The 15527-nt window shown below is 41.4% G+C and overlaps 1 protein-coding gene across 2 annotated transcripts in view; it reads right to left on the bottom strand.

Moving 5' to 3' along the window:
• Positions 1 to 461: 461 nt before the first annotated feature.
• Positions 462 to 15527, bottom strand: part of LOC143828797 (cytosolic phospholipase A2 epsilon-like) — a 62678-nt gene continuing 47612 nt past the window's right edge. For both annotated transcript variants that reach the window (XM_077319006.1, XM_077319007.1), the window contains exons 14-20: positions 11665 to 11779; positions 9610 to 9747; positions 8263 to 8370; positions 6006 to 6197; positions 3830 to 3996; positions 1819 to 2005; positions 462 to 1019 (exon numbers count right to left, since the gene is read on the bottom strand). In XM_077319006.1, coding sequence (XP_077175121.1) covers positions 805 to 1019; positions 1819 to 2005; positions 3830 to 3996; positions 6006 to 6197; positions 8263 to 8370; positions 9610 to 9747; positions 11665 to 11779 — 1122 coding nt within the window. In that variant the 3' untranslated portion in view covers positions 462 to 804. The remainder of the gene's footprint in view (positions 1020 to 1818; positions 2006 to 3829; positions 3997 to 6005; positions 6198 to 8262; positions 8371 to 9609; positions 9748 to 11664; positions 11780 to 15527) is intronic.

The raw sequence follows: 15527 nt of genomic DNA, 5'->3' as shown, positions 1-15527 counted from the left end.
CTAAATCCTTTATTTTCCTCTTGTGGGAGTGTGTTAGTTTAACTGTGTGAAACTGTAATCTAGCTTTGAATTTGTTTTCAATTTGTTGTTGTTAGTTGCGAAGCCATGTTTGACCCATTGCGACCCCATAGACAATGATCCTCCAGGCCTTCCTGTCCTCTACCATTCCCTTTATTGATTTCAATAAAGATCACTTAAATTTTATTTTCAATTTGGTCTCTGTGCAACTTTTCTGAGGGAACACCCTCAAACATTAGGTGGAGGTCCCATTCATTACCCCTTTCAGTCCTCTTAGAATTTGTTAATTCCCCTCTCAAAATTCTGGAGACAGTCTATTTTTGATAACATTAGTTTCCATTGCAAATCACATGGGGGTCTGTAGATAACCTGGGCCAAGATACAAAAGGACATCAGATGGATATGTGGATCCTTTTATTATTACAGATGCATGCAAACAATCATTTGTTTTGTTACAATATTTGGTTTGGATCAGGGTCAGATGAAGGATCCAGATGGAATCTTTGTTCAGCGGCTCATGGTGGTTCTTGGCAGTCCTGACAGTGAGACTTTGCAACTTGCTATGAGTTTGGCCTCTTGTCCACTAAAATGTCTCTGCTCACTCCTAAAGAGATGAGTCCCTTTGTCAATAGGTGAGGCAACCAACTTTTAAAAGGAGAATACAGTTCCCACTATTAACATCAGACAATAGAGTAATCTCTATACACTGCCTGCATCACATGTTTTGGAGGTTAAATAAAAAACAAACAAACAAACTGCTCTATCTATTAATATACAAGAAGGGGATTAATTGCTGTAGAAACATTGCCTTTTCCGTGCCACAGCAGCATGCAAAGCGTGCAGAATCATGTGCCGGTTATTCACAATGTTGTATTCACTCAGGTTCACCAGTTTGTCAAAATCATCATCACTGTATGTGAGGAGGTGAGTACCATATGGGCTGCCAGAACTGAATACATCAACATCTCCTGCAGCCATCTCCTCATCTTTCCGTTTTTCACCTAAGAAAAAGGGACAAATAAAAAAAAAAATGTTTCAGATTTGGCTTGTGAATATTCCTTTAGTAATGAAATTATTAGAACTGTCCCTTCATGTACTTTCTTATGGTGAAGAATGAAGCTCAGAAGAACAAAATGCCTGAGAGCACATAAGCAATAGGGATTGCATTGATAATTTATAGTCTTTCCCCTTAAAAGAAAGTTTGAGTCTAGTGGTACCTTTAAGACGTACAAAGTTGAGTTCTGGGCATAAGCTTTTATGTGTATGCACACTTCATCAGATATAGAATCCTGGTTTAAAACTAACTTTGGTTTCCCATGGCATAGCTATATAGGTGCTTGGCTTCATCAGAGCTAGATTCCCCCTTCCACTACAAAATGAGATCTAAATCTGAATTAAACCCAGATTAAGAATCCTAGATTTGGGGAGGGGGCATCTTGAATCCTATTTTTTTTTGGGGGGGGGACAGCTCTGGTTAAGATAGGTATCCACATTTCATATTCTAGGGCAGGGGTAGTCAACCTGTGGTCCTCCAGATGTTCATGGACTACAATTCCCATGAGCCCCTGCCAGCAGGGTTGACTACCCCTGTTCTAGGGTAAACAGTTTTGGTCCAGTGGCACTTTTAAGACCAACAAAGATATAAGCTTTCGTGTGCATGCACACTTCTTCAGAGTTAGTTATAAATTTCAATTCCTTCAACAAACAACCTAATAAAAAAATAGATATTGGATGAAAAATTAATAAACCCAGGTTTCAGAAAGGCTGTAGATAACTTCTTGACTAATACAGATAACTTACCAGGCGTTTTGTAATGTTGGAAGGTATCATTCACTAATGGGAAGAAAAGCACATCTGGACACTCGGAAATCCCTGGTTGACTGAAGTAGTAGCATTCCTTCGGGTTTTTCTTATCCTCTTCAGTAAGGACAATGTTTGGAAATGGGATACCTTGTTCTGAGTAAAACTTGCAAGCTTCTTCCAGAGGCTGATTTAAGAAGGGAGTTGAAATTAAAGATTCCATGAATACTAAGAACAAACCATTTTGAAGCCCAGCTAGAGATGTTACATTGCCTTGAAATCAAATTTCACTACAAAGCTTGTGATTAAGAGTCTCAGGGAGCAGATCAGATTACAAGTGGGACTCAGACCATTTCCACAGTATATCAAACCTCTACTTCTGCTTTCTTAAAGATCTGAAAAACATCAAAAGTTCCACAGGAACAGATCTGAATTCTGCGGCCCCTTACCCCACAGTTCCTGCATCTTCCTTTTCAACAATATTTTCACCCTTAAGCAGGTTACTTGCAGTTTTCCAGTGAGGAGATCCAGGATTTGATTTTTTCCCCCTTACTGTGCCACATTTCCCCCCCACTCCCTCCTTCCTGAAGAGCCTCTTGTGGCGCAGAGTGGTAAGGCAGCTGTCTGAAAGCTTTGCCCATGAGGCTGGGAGTTCAATCCCAGCAGCCAGCTCAAGGTTGACTCAGCCTTCCATCCTTCCGAGGTCGGTAAAATGAGTACCCAGCTTGCTGCTGAGGGGAAAATGGTAATGACTGGGGAAGGCACTGGCAAACCACTCCGTATTGAGTCTGCCATGAAAACGCTAGAGGGCGTCACCCCAAGGGTCAGACATGACTCGGTGCTTGCACAGGGGACACCTTTACCTTTACCTTTTACCCTCCCTCCTGCCCCACCAAGGTCTTACTGCAATATCCAGCATTTTTAATGTTTTGTTTATTGTGATGTGTAATCACTTAAATATTACTTTTTATTGTGTTGCAGTCTGCCTGCCTGCTTCACTGACCTCCACACCTTTGCTTCACAGCTTTTTTGCTTCTGCTTTCCCTTTTTCTTTCTCTTGTGGCTCATTCTCTGTTTGCTGAAGGAAGCAGGAAAAGGAAAGTGGTGTCCAAAGGGACTTCAGCACACTTTCCAGCAATGGTAAGGAAAGGGTATAGTGAGGTGCCCAACGTGCAACCTGCTGGTACATTGGGGTCTGCAGGGCGGGGTCTGATGGAGTGGGGGCACCCAACAGAAAAGCCCAACTGAAGGAGGAAGGCAGTGAGCAGGATGAGGTGGCCAAGAAGCACTCCAAGCACTCCACTCTTTTTAATTTCCCTGTAGTCCACCCTCCAAACATGTTCATTGGCTCCAGAATAAGCTTTTTTTCTTAACTTTGTAATTGCCAAAATTGCCAAAAACAAAACATGAACAGTGTGCTAGTAAATGGGGTAAACAGGGAAATGCATCCTGGCTCAGAAGCCCTATTATGAAACAAGTGATGCAAATGTGAAGAATCACACTGGAATTCAAATAGAAGTTAAAAACAAATAAGTCAGTACTACAGAAATGGTCAAAGTGTTAAACAGAATGAAACAAAAGATAGAGATGTCAATAAATGAGATAGTTTTTATGAAGTCACTTAAATTAATAGTTTTATATAAACATGAAAATGTATAAAGATTTCTAGAAGCAGAACTATAAAAAGCCAGGGACATAGATTTGTCTGTGACAATAATATCTGCTGTGCATGTAGAATGTCCCAGGTTTCAGTCTTTGGGATCTTGTATCAAAGATGCATCAAATTAAGTGAGTTCTTAAAAGCTTATAATACAATGCAGCTGTTTGATTTGCCTGTAGCAGACTAAAACCTAGCTAACCATCTGGAAATGATTTACATATCTCCTACTGAAATCAACAAGTATCAAAAGTACTTAACTTTGGATAAATTGAGCTATTTTTTTTAAGTGTTATTATGAAAACCCCAACTCCTTTGTTTGAAAACGCAAGAGTACAATATGGAATTCATTACCATTGTTTGTGAGCCTCCACTGTAACTCAGATGCAGAATGACATCTACTTTCCTCTCTCTTCTTAAAAGTGGAGGGCAGCTGGTATTGATGAAAAACCCAGCATCCACAAATCCAACATGGTCCTCATGTTGCGATAGCTGATTGGGGCAGCAATCCAACACAGTAGCTGGAAGGGAATTAATTTTTTTTTTATTCACCACTACTGCTTAATATTCCACTGAACAACGTGAAATCACTGAAATACTATTCATATTTACTTGGACATACGTTCCACTGGATTTTCTACCCCTGATTGGCCACTCCTTCACCACTGACATTGTGAAGAATTGTAGATTTCTGCTTATTGTTCAGTTTCAAACTACGCATGTTTTTTGAAATTGTTGGGAGAGATTCTTCAAGCTGCTATTAGTTTCCAGTAGCTATCTAAGTAGAAGGTTCTCCCCCCTTCATTGGTTGCCAGTTTGCTTCTGATTCAAGTTCAAGATATTGTTTTTGATCTTTAAGGCTATACGTGGCCTGGGTCCTACCTACCTTTGGGACCGCTCATCTCATTATGCCCCCCGCAGGGCACTTTGGTCTGCAGGTATGAATTTGCTGGTGGTCCCAGGCCCTTGGGAAGCACACCTGGCCTTGACCACGGCCAGGGTCTTTTCAGTCCTGGCCCCTACATGGTGGAATGAGCTCACAGGGCCCTGTTGGAGCTTTCTGAGTTCCACAGGGCCTGCAGGATGTAAGTCTTCCACCAGGCTTTTGTTTGAGGCTGGGCTGCATACCAGATCAATAAGAATGGGTCCTTCCCCATCCTTGTGAATTCTGGACACCCCTGGGGCTGATCATCGCACGCTGATTTATACCTGCTTGATATACAACTGGGAATAGACAGGTTGAGAAGTAAGGGTCTATAAAGAGTAGTTATTGCCACCATCTATGCTGATTTTTACATACTTTTGTATTGTATTCATCAGAAAGCTGGCATAGTTTGCCTTCTTACAGGATTTTATTATCATGTTGTGAACTGCCATAAGCCGGCTGTCCCAGGAGTAGCGGTATAAAAATCCAATAATAAATAAATAAATAAATAAATAAACAAACAAACAAACAAACAAACAAATAAATAAATAAGCTCCAGTACTGCTTAGGTATTTAATTTTCTTTCCTCACAGAATTGGTCAAACCTAACTTTCCCCCACTTCTCCATTCCAAGTTCTCCATGCTGATTCAGTTCACTTTTTTGCCTTTGAAAAACTCGTGCTTAACAATGGTTGTACTTACAGAGTTCAAGTAAAGCCAATTTTAAAAACATGAGCTTTTCAAAAGCAACAAAAATGTGAACTGAATTGGCATGCAGAACTTGGAAGGGGGAAACAGAAAAAAGTTAGGTTTGACCAATTCTGTGAAGGAAGAAAATTAAGTGCCTAAGCAGTACTGTAGCATTCACCTTTGAAGTTGGGAGAACCTTCTACTAAGATGAACCAGTAACTTCCTTATCTTAAGCCTAATGCCTTCCCAACTGAGCTATTGACTACTGAGAGTCAGGGCAGAAAAACACATTAAATGGATTGTTACTTAGTACATGAAGGGGGTGAATTTAGTGGAAATGAGTACCCAAGAGTAAACACAACAAACAGCTTAAGGAGCCACCTTCATCTTAACATGAACACACTCCTGGCAAAATTGGCCAGTTGGGAAGTTTATGCACAATGCAATTTCCCACCCCTACACCAAACAAAATACAATTATTCTAATTTTCTGACTGGAATGCAGAGTATATACGCTGCAAATCCAGAGGGAGAAAACAGGTCTATGCAGGGTGATCACACAAAAGCTAATTAAGCCATGCTGCCTTAAGTACTGTGAAAATCAGGAATAAGCTATGAGTGCAGTAAAGGTCTTAGTTAAATTACTCATTAACTCTTGGCAGAGACAGCTATTTTTAAAAATTCTCACAATAGCATTGATTCTGTCCAGGACCCGTTCCATAGATAATGTACGTTCCATGGATAATGTACTTTCAATGTGCTTTTGTAGCTAGATTGTCCTGTACAGAACAGGAAAATCTACTTCTAAAGTGCATTAAACGATCTCTGTAGTCTGGGGATGAGCTATAATTTCAGGAGATCCCCATGTCCCACCCAGAGGCTGCCATCCCTAACATCAATACATGCACCTCTTTACCTTTCCATCTCTGAAACTGTTCATTCTCCAGGTAATTGTTATGCAACTGTAAACCCTTAAGAAAGTTGTTATACTGGGCAACAGAAAGGCGATCTGTCAAGACATCTCGAAATGCACTGGAAAGATTTCCAGCAGGGACGTACATGTGGGTCTTCAGCTCATATGGCCTTGTAGGTAAATTAGGATCTTCCTCTGAAATATGACATGAAAGGTGACAGTGATTTGGTGTTCACTTTTCCATAATATAATGCTGGTTAAGTAAGTATTGATAAACATCCCGCAAGAACAAAACCATTTGTAAGAGTGGGACACACACATATATTCCCAAGGCATGGTGGCTTGTAAAAAGGTCTACTTAGATTAATGGAACTTCTTTATTAGAGAGGATGCTTAGAGCAGCTTTCATATCACTTCATTTCAAAACGATCCCCACGGAGGTCTTGGCTGGCCATTAAAAAATCAGTGGTTTTGTACTGTGGTGTGCAAGCTCTGGAGGATTTACCCCATTACATATTTGACTGTTCACTTTACTGTTAATCCAGGACCAAATTCCTTGATGAGATCTTGTGTAGTTCTAACATCCACTCTGCCACTGAAAATATAATCTATCTTTTATCTGACTGTATTGACAGTGTTATATATAAAACCTCATTATTTGCTTTGGCTGCAAGGAAAATGAAGGTCAATGCTGTCATTGTTAATGCAGCCTCTTAACACTCTTGCATTTTTGTATTTTATGCTGTTTAATAGTTCTATAGTTTTAAATGTGATTTTTCTATGGTTTTATTCTATTTTATCACATATAAACTTGTCTCTTATATTTTGTAAAGGCCTATATGCAAATGAAATATATTACTACTACTATTAGAGAGGAAGTGTAGGATTATAAAATTCTGCTGGGAAATGTTGATAGGTATCTGCATAACAATCTAGAAACTTCACCACCCATGGTGAAACTGGATAGTTTAGTTTGGATCCAGATTCAACAATACATTCCTAGCTGAACCTAATAATTATTAGGTTATGCAGCTAAAGATTCCCAGACAGGGGGTTTTGTAAGGAGTCAATCTTCCAACTCTCCTCCAACAGTGAGGCCAGCCTTTATTGGTGGGTGTTATGTTATTTTAGGCCGCACCCATAAGCCTGGTGGAATAGTGCCATCTTGCAGGTCCTGCAGAACTGATTTAGGGCCTTCAGGGCCCTGATCTCTCTCAGGAGCGCATTCCACCAACTTCACCTCTTTTGGACCCGGGACACTGAGCAGATGTTGGTCCAAAGACCATAGTGCTCTCGGGGGTTATAAGGGAAAAGGCAGTTCCATAGGTACAGTAGTCCCAAACCATTTAGGGCTTTAAGGGTCTTGAACCTGATTTGGTCTCCAATCTGGAGCCAATGCAGCTGAGTGAACACTGGTGTTATATGTGCTCTCCACTGAGTCCCTGTCAGGACTCATGCCACTACATTTTGAAACAGTTGGAGTTTCCAGAGCAGTCCCAAGGGCAGTCCTGCATAGAATGAGTTGCAGAAGCCTAATCTAGAGGTGACCATCACATGAATTACTCTAGCTAGGTCCAGCTCTGAGAGATAAGGTGCTAGCAGTCATACACATTGGGGTTTTCCACACATTGTATCCGTACTGCATACTAACACAATATGGGCACACAACTGATAAATATACACAGAAACATTGTCTTTTAACCAAGGAGGAGCCTACTTCTAGTTGCCCCAGATGAGCCAAAAGGTAAGGGCCTTTCCTAAAGTCATAACCCCAAGTACTCTGCAAAGTCTCTTTATCTTATGTTTTTAGCTTTGCTTTTGCAGATACAAGGCCATCAGTATATCTGAATATATCATGACAGCATTTTGTGCTTTGGCATGCTGTTTGCCAAGTGAGCCTCTTGTGGCACAGAGTTGTAAAGCAGCCGACATGCTGTCTGAAAGCTCTGACCATGAGGCTGGGAGTTCGATCCCAGCAGCCAGCTCAAGGTTGACTCAGCCTTCCATCCTGCCGAGATCAGTAAAATGAGTACCCAGCTTGCTGGGGGGGGGGGACGGTAATGACTGGGGAAGGCACTGACAAGGCCAGCCTGTATTGAGTCTGCCATGAAAACGTGTCACCCCATGGTTCAGACATGACCCAGTGCTTGCACAGGGGATACCTTTACCTTTTTATGCTGTCTGCCAAGCATCATGTCAAGTAATCACAAAGCACCATTTAAAATTAAAGAAAAAGCTAAAATAGAAATTAAAAAATCACCAATATCTATGATTTTGTCTCGAGTCCATTTGTGCCAGAATTCTTCTGAATTATTGACTTGGTTCAAAAGATATAAAAGGTTTACTGAAAATATACTACTCCACATTCCTGAGAAAGGAGAGAGAGGTATTATGATTAAGGTGAGTTCACAAAGAATAAATTTAATACAATTCTCAAAATAAGTAAGAATTAATGTTCTTTCATATTGCTCAACTATACCCTCCCATGTACCAAGACTACAGCACTATGAGAACATTCACTTCAGACATGGTCTTGTGTCTCTATCTAATGATTGTTGTTTTTTTTAAAATATTTATTCTGCTTCTCAACTCTGATAACCCTTATACAATAGAAAGCAAAATGTACTCATACAGATGACATTGATTAAAAAATCAGCAAAGAGACCCACCGAGGATTAAAGTATATTTTTGGGTAAACTTGAGGTAATCTTCAGGTTTGTAAAAACAAATGAAAAGTTTGATAAAATGGGGGTTAAAATACTTCCAAAGTAAGTCTATCCACTTTGCAGACAACACACACACAAGGAGCCGCCTGCCAGGCCACCACTGAAGGGCCGACCATCCTGCCATCTACGAGCCGCACACCATGGCCACTTATGAGGAGGGGGCACCAGCGCCAGCGAGCACGCCCTGGTGGCAACTCTGGCCACGAGAAGGGATAGGGGAGCAAGTCTGCCTCAAAGAATACAGTGTGCCTCCATTCTACACTTACATTTAATGCCAGGGTAATTCATGGGACGAATACTACTGCCAATGGCTTATTTCTGCTTTACTGTGTATAGATACAGGAGGAGGGAATGGCTGGGACTGCTTCAGGGACTCTTTTGCACTTTGCCTGCTTCCCCTGCCTGAAGATGCCTCCCAGAGTGGAGGCGCCGCCAACGTGTGCTGCGCCAGCCATGCCACCTGCGGGGCACCGCCCCACTACCTCCACTCCAGGGCCTGTGCCCGTGCACTGCCTTCACTACGGCCACCACCAACAATGACCTTCTAGCTACTCCGGCTGCCCCCACGGCCCGCGCGCAGCCCCCAGCCCCACACCATCCCGCCATGTCACCTTCATGAGGTAGATGGGGGGCTGGGAGACTTCACTCTGCCTCCAGCGGCCTGCCTCCCGCCCCCCCTCCACTAGCGCCCACTGCATTTAGACTGCAGCAGGCTTTCATATTAGTAGTATATAATGGCCAATGGCTTAACTCCTTTTAGGAGGATTCTTTCTATGGCATTAAAAGGATCCCTTCTATTATACCATAGAAGGGATCCTCCAAATAGGATCTGGGATACTACAACCTGCTAGTTGGTGCCATAGGATAATTCAATACATTACCATGAAGATAGCTTATCCGAGATTCTGGGAGCTTCTTGATTATGCGGCCCATAAAGAACTCACTTCCAAAATTCTCTGGACACACAAATGTTCCATATTTCAAGAACCCAACCTCGTAAGGAGTAAATTCCACCCATTCTACAAATAAAGACAATACAAAATTTCAATGTGTTTTTTAGTAATACATTTACACTGAAATCCTGCCGCTTAAGAAATGTGCATCATGCAGAAAGGGAAATGTGATTATGCCTCCCATTCCCTGTGAACTGTGGTGTATAGCCGACATGCCAACAGCAGTAGGGTGGGGGCAGGATTTCACTGCAGAAAATAAGCCTGATCTTCCCAGCAGCTGTTACGTCTGTACTAGGAACAAATCATTCCATTGGTACACACATAAAGCTATCCTGTGCTGAATCCGACCTTTCATCCATCAAGGTCAATATTGTCTACTCAAACGAGCAGCAGCATTCCACAGATGATACCTGCAAGATCAGATCATAACATCATGGCATGAAAAATCTGCCTTTGGAATATCCAGTCTGGTGCAAAGCTCAAAAGTACATATAATATTTAGTGTAAATTTAGTTAGCCCTAAAAAAAACATATTAACATAGGAATGCCAGATCCTTCTTGGCCACTGTTGAGTCTGTGGGAAGGGTAGAGTTACCAGTTCCAGGTTGGGTGACTAGTCTGGAGAAGACAGGGACCTCAGTGGGTACAATGTCATAGAGTCCACCTTTGAAAGCATTCCATTTTCTCCAGGGGAATAGAACTTGGCAGTCTGGAGATAAGCTCGAATTCTGGGAGTTCCCTAGATCCCACCTGGGGGTTGGCATCCCTATACTAACATGGATTTTGTTCTGGTTAGTGGATTTTGCGTGGAACAATATGGCTATACAATGTTTCTGTCCTAAGGTGAATTTCATGGTTGAGTGGAGATTTGAAACTGAGCTCTGCTATACTGTACTCGACACCTGCTTCCTTGTAACAAACAATTATTTTCAGCAAAGTCCAATTTGTCAGTTGATAGATTTTAACCCAAATTTTCACCCAGTGATAAATATGGTTGTCTATGTAAAAAATATGTGGCTATGTTCTATATGTGCTCTGGGTGTGCCCTCTGGGATTTTTGATTTTTCCCTTTTAGAAGGAGAAGAGTTGTTTTTTATACCCAGCTTTTTGCTACCCAAAGGCATCTCAAAGCAGCTTACAATGCATTCCCTTCATCTCCCCTCAACAGACACCTTGTGAGATAAGTGCAGCCGACACAACTCTGAGAGGACTGCTCTGTAAGAACAGCTCTAACAGGGCTTTGATGAGCCCAAGGTCACCCAACTGGCTGCATTTGGAGCAGTGGGGGAATCAAATCTGAATTGCTAGAATAAAAGCTGCCGCTCTTAACCACGTAAAGTATTGTGTGATCATAGAATCACAGAGTTGGAAGGGGCCATACAGGCCATCGAGTCCAACCCCCTGCTCAACGCAGGATCAGCCCTAACCATCCTAAAGCATCCAAGAAAAGTGTGTATCCAACCTTTGCTTGAAGACTGCCAGTGATATCCTAGTTCTATTTTAAAAATCCAGTTTCAAAGCCTTTTTTTAACAATTAATCATTTTAATAATACTGTGGAATTGTAAAAGATAGAACTACAAAGGAAGTAATGGGTTTCTTCTTCTTCACTAGAAGGAAGTTTCAAAGTAAATTAGTATTTAAAACTTCTAATCAGTATAATATAATTTAGGAGTTTTGTGGCATCTTAAAGAGTAACATGTTTTTAATTCTACCATAGGTATTGGGGTTGACAGCTTGCATTGGAGAAAGAACATGCAATGGATAAAATGAGCTCCAGAGCTCTGTGAGAGGGGGTGATGAGCTTCAGACTTCCCTCTTGTGTTTCCTAGAAGAAATGGCATGGGAAGGGAGCCTAAAGCCCTAAGATTCCTATTAATTAATATATTTTTGCAATTCAAGAATAGTGGATTCCAACCAGATTCTTATACATTGCTTTGAAAGATAAATACTTGTATTCCCTTTCCTTACAGTCTGACCTTTACCTTTATAGTCTCGAGTGCTGTACTTTTCCTTGATATTAATAGCTACGTAGATTGGCAGTGGGTTCTGACCTTCTATCAAGGCTCCTCTCTGTTCTGAGAGCTTGTGGTTATCTTTCTGGATGTAAAGAGAAAAGAATAGTATGTTATTAAGAAAACCACGGAATGGACATAAAAGCAAACAACAGGAAAATGCCTTGACAATTTGAGTGATGTTCCATTATTCCAGGACAAGCATTATGTGAGTAAATACAGGGCTGACTACATTAAGAGTAGTTTGGACTTTAGTAACAGTCCAGTGGCACCATACAAACATTTATTTTAATATGAGCTTTTATGAAACATTGTTCACATCTTCAGATATGTTACATGGTAAGGAATTAAGGCTGAAGGTTAATTCCTCATGAGTCTTTTAAATGCAGATTCACTATGTGGGAGAGAAAAAAGCACCTTTGCTGGAAATATGAATCACATCCAATTTTGATTATTTGTGAAAAGTCCATGTACATATTTATGAAGACATATGTGATGGTACCATCTGCAGGCCTTTCAAGACTGATGAGTAAATACAAGGATAGGTGGGGGATCCAAAAGGATTTGTGGTGCCATGTCAATTCCTAGGGCCTTTTCGCACAGGGATCTTTGTTGCAAATTGTTTGCGGAATGAAAAATCGCCATTTAAAATAGTGGAATTCGTCGTTATGCATACCTGCCTTTGTAGTGGAATCAGTTGCGTTTTTTAGCGTTTCCCACAGGCTTCCGGTCTCGGCAGAAATCGCTAGAAAGGAAGCGCTATTGCCAAGCTCGTCCCGCCCCTGGCCGTCAAGCAGCCAATGGGCAGCCGTTAGCATGCTCCCAAACAGCCCCTTTCCCTTTAAGAAAGGTTTTTTTTAAAAAAAAACGACCCATAGCAACGAATCTAGGTAGATTCGTTGCTACGGAGAGACCCATCCAGCTGCCTAATGTGAGCTGTCGTTTGATTGTATGATCGTTTGCACGCTGCCTCGAGTGATAAAAAAAAAATCCCCCCCCCCTCTCACGGGCCCGATTTTCGGCTGAATTTATTTGTAAAAAATAAAGGGACTTTATTTCAGCAAACGGGCTTTTCAGTGGTTTGTGCTTAGTGACTAAAGGTGAAGGACTGAAGCCAGGGAAGCCTCTAAACAGAAAGAGGCTCGCCGGTGCGTTTATCCCCGCTCGCTCGGAGAAAAAAAAATGGCGATCGCTTCGCCGGAAGTTTGGAGGAGAGAGCCAGGGGGAGGGACTTTGAAGAACCAGCAACAATGGTAACGCACAGGTCTTTAGCGCTACTGTTGCAGATTGGTTGCAGGAGTGTATCGCTATCCGGAGGGTGAATCCACTTTTCTGGATTCCCCTGAAAGCGCCACAACGAAGCGCTTTTTGCTGATTGGTTTCAGGATTGTTGCAGATTGTCTACGACGTCGTGGGTTATGGCAAATTAGTAGCGTTTCCAAATAGCAACCATTCTGCTACTTTGAAGCCGTGCGAAATGGCCCCTACTATATTCACCATTTGCCTGCTGTGGGCAGGAGATCTTTTACCCCCAGGTGTTATGTTTCATGGCTACTCTCATAGGACACAGGAAAAACTGAGACATTCTTTGTAAAAAAGAGTTCAAAATTTATGAGTCCACAAGGGTTCATCTGGAAGCATTGTGATAGAAAAGTGATTACTAAGAATGACTGGCTTAACAAGTCCTAAGATATATGTAGACACCCCCCCCCCCGCCTTCCCTCATCATCACATATTCATCCTGCCATTTGCTATTCCCATGGCAGAAAGGCTTTTATCATCAAAGAACAGTCAGAACAAAGAAAAAGCTACATTTTTATCCCAGTGGCCAGAAGGTAGCCAGAACTAATCACTGGAGCATTAACGTGCAGAAAAAGAGATAACATTATGAAGGACACTCTACTTTCTGGGAACAGGTTATTGTGTGTGTGAGTGTGCTGAGAATCAAGTGTGGGAAAACAGGAAAACAAGAGTTGAGCCCAATGGCTCTTAGAACTTTTTACGCTCTTACACTTCTTCAGTTCTAATAACCTTCCACGATATTGAAAGGGTGACCTCAAAGTAGCTGTTTTATTTCAAAGGAACTTCAGAAACAGACTAGAAAGGGGAATTGCTGAGTTGCAGGTTATCACAGAACTCAGAACAATGGAATCCCCAGGACTTATCATGGAGACTGGTTTCTTTTCTCACTACATATGCTAACCTCATTCAGTCCTTGCAGCTGTATTCTCAACCAAAAGGACTCTACATCTTTATTTTATTTGGAATATTAAACTGGAATAGTAATTGTAATGTAATGAATAGTAAAATGTAATGTAATTTGGAATGGTGGACTGGAATATATTTCTCTGGCCTGGGGACAGAGAAGATATACACTGCACAGCCAATCACCCTACCTCAATGAAAAAAGATGCTGTACAATCATCTCCACACCTGAGAAGAGGTGGATGAAGCATAACCACAGGGTCTCTGTTAATTAGTCTCAGGATTCCTCAATTAAGAAGTATAGATCTGCAAATCTATCTCCAATTTTGAAATATTTATTTCCTTCACTATGTCTTCCTCTGGAATTAAACCCAAACAAATGGTGATCATATAAACCAAGCTTGTTATTCCAGTTTGGTCCCTGCATCTGTTAAATGCTGTTTATTATGCATCTGCCAATTTGCTGCTCATCTTTTACCTATATTTATGAACTTCCTTTTACTTTATCTGAAGAATTGTGAATGCACAAGAAAGTGTAGAGCTTGTGTAAAGAAATCCCTATTTTTTCTGTGGTGGCTTTAAATTGAGCATTTTAATCATTTTTTTCCTTTGGGCTGAAACCAGGCAGAGAGTGGAAATCATTCAATTGTTCACCTTCATACAAATGCTAATTGATCTAGAATGGTCACCTTCCTCCAGCAGGAAAGTCGAGTTTTGTAGGTTTTTAAAGTTTGGCTGACTCAAGGAAGGAGATTATTGGAAATTGTCAGGATATGCTTCTCTGACCCAACATGACTTGGTCAGGGGGTAAAAAAACTCCAATTGTAAAAATCCCTTGCACCAAATCTCTTTTACACTGGATCTGTCCAAGGACTCAGAACTCTCACTTCAGGTCTGAAGGGGCAATCATCAGTCATGTGTTTGCCTGAACCACTGCAGCAAGCTTTAAAGTAAAGGAAACACTATATGGGAAAAGAAGTGTGCCTTATATTTTAACCTTGGATAGAGCATGTTTAGGGAGAGAGACAAGGGATCAGAATTTCTATCCAATTTCTTTTGGAATTTCTTGCTCAATCTGGTGTTGTGCTAAAACTATATTTGTAAACATTTTCTTTTCAACAAATAGTTAGGTAGATGGGGAAGATGGTTGCCTGAGCGGTTCTCCTAAGGGGGAGCTCTTGGTCCATATAGGGGGCCGGACGTATCTACGCCCGGCAGAAGCAAGCAAGGTGCGCAAACCTTGCTAAATTCTCCTTATAAAAACTTTGGAAAGCTCCAGAGCTCTAAAAAGGCCCGTCACTGATCTGCGGAGAGAGATTCTCCAAATCGCTAATAGCTATACGTGACCAAGGCCAAGCAGTCTGCCGTCAGAGCCTTCTCTAACAAGAATTACCTTTTCTTTCTCATTCCTCTATCAATTTCTGAAGTGCTTTGAAGAGACTTCATAGTTCTCTAACTTCAAATGCCTGCTATCAACAGTGAGTAACATTTTAATTACACTAAATTGTTTTTGTACACCTCCCCCTGTCTAGTCTACCAAGCTGCGGCAGTGAGCTCATCCTTCTCACAAAGACTTTCCTGCTTGTCTTTCTTGTCTTTTTTCAAACTCTGGGGGAAAGGTGAAACAT

Source organism: Paroedura picta, chromosome 2 (assembly GCF_049243985.1).
Source record: "Paroedura picta isolate Pp20150507F chromosome 2, Ppicta_v3.0, whole genome shotgun sequence".
In the NCBI taxonomy this organism is placed as follows: domain Eukaryota; kingdom Metazoa; phylum Chordata; class Lepidosauria; order Squamata; family Gekkonidae; genus Paroedura; species Paroedura picta.
The sequence above is the reverse complement of the archived record's forward strand: the minus strand, read 5'-3'. Positions and strand labels throughout refer to the sequence as shown.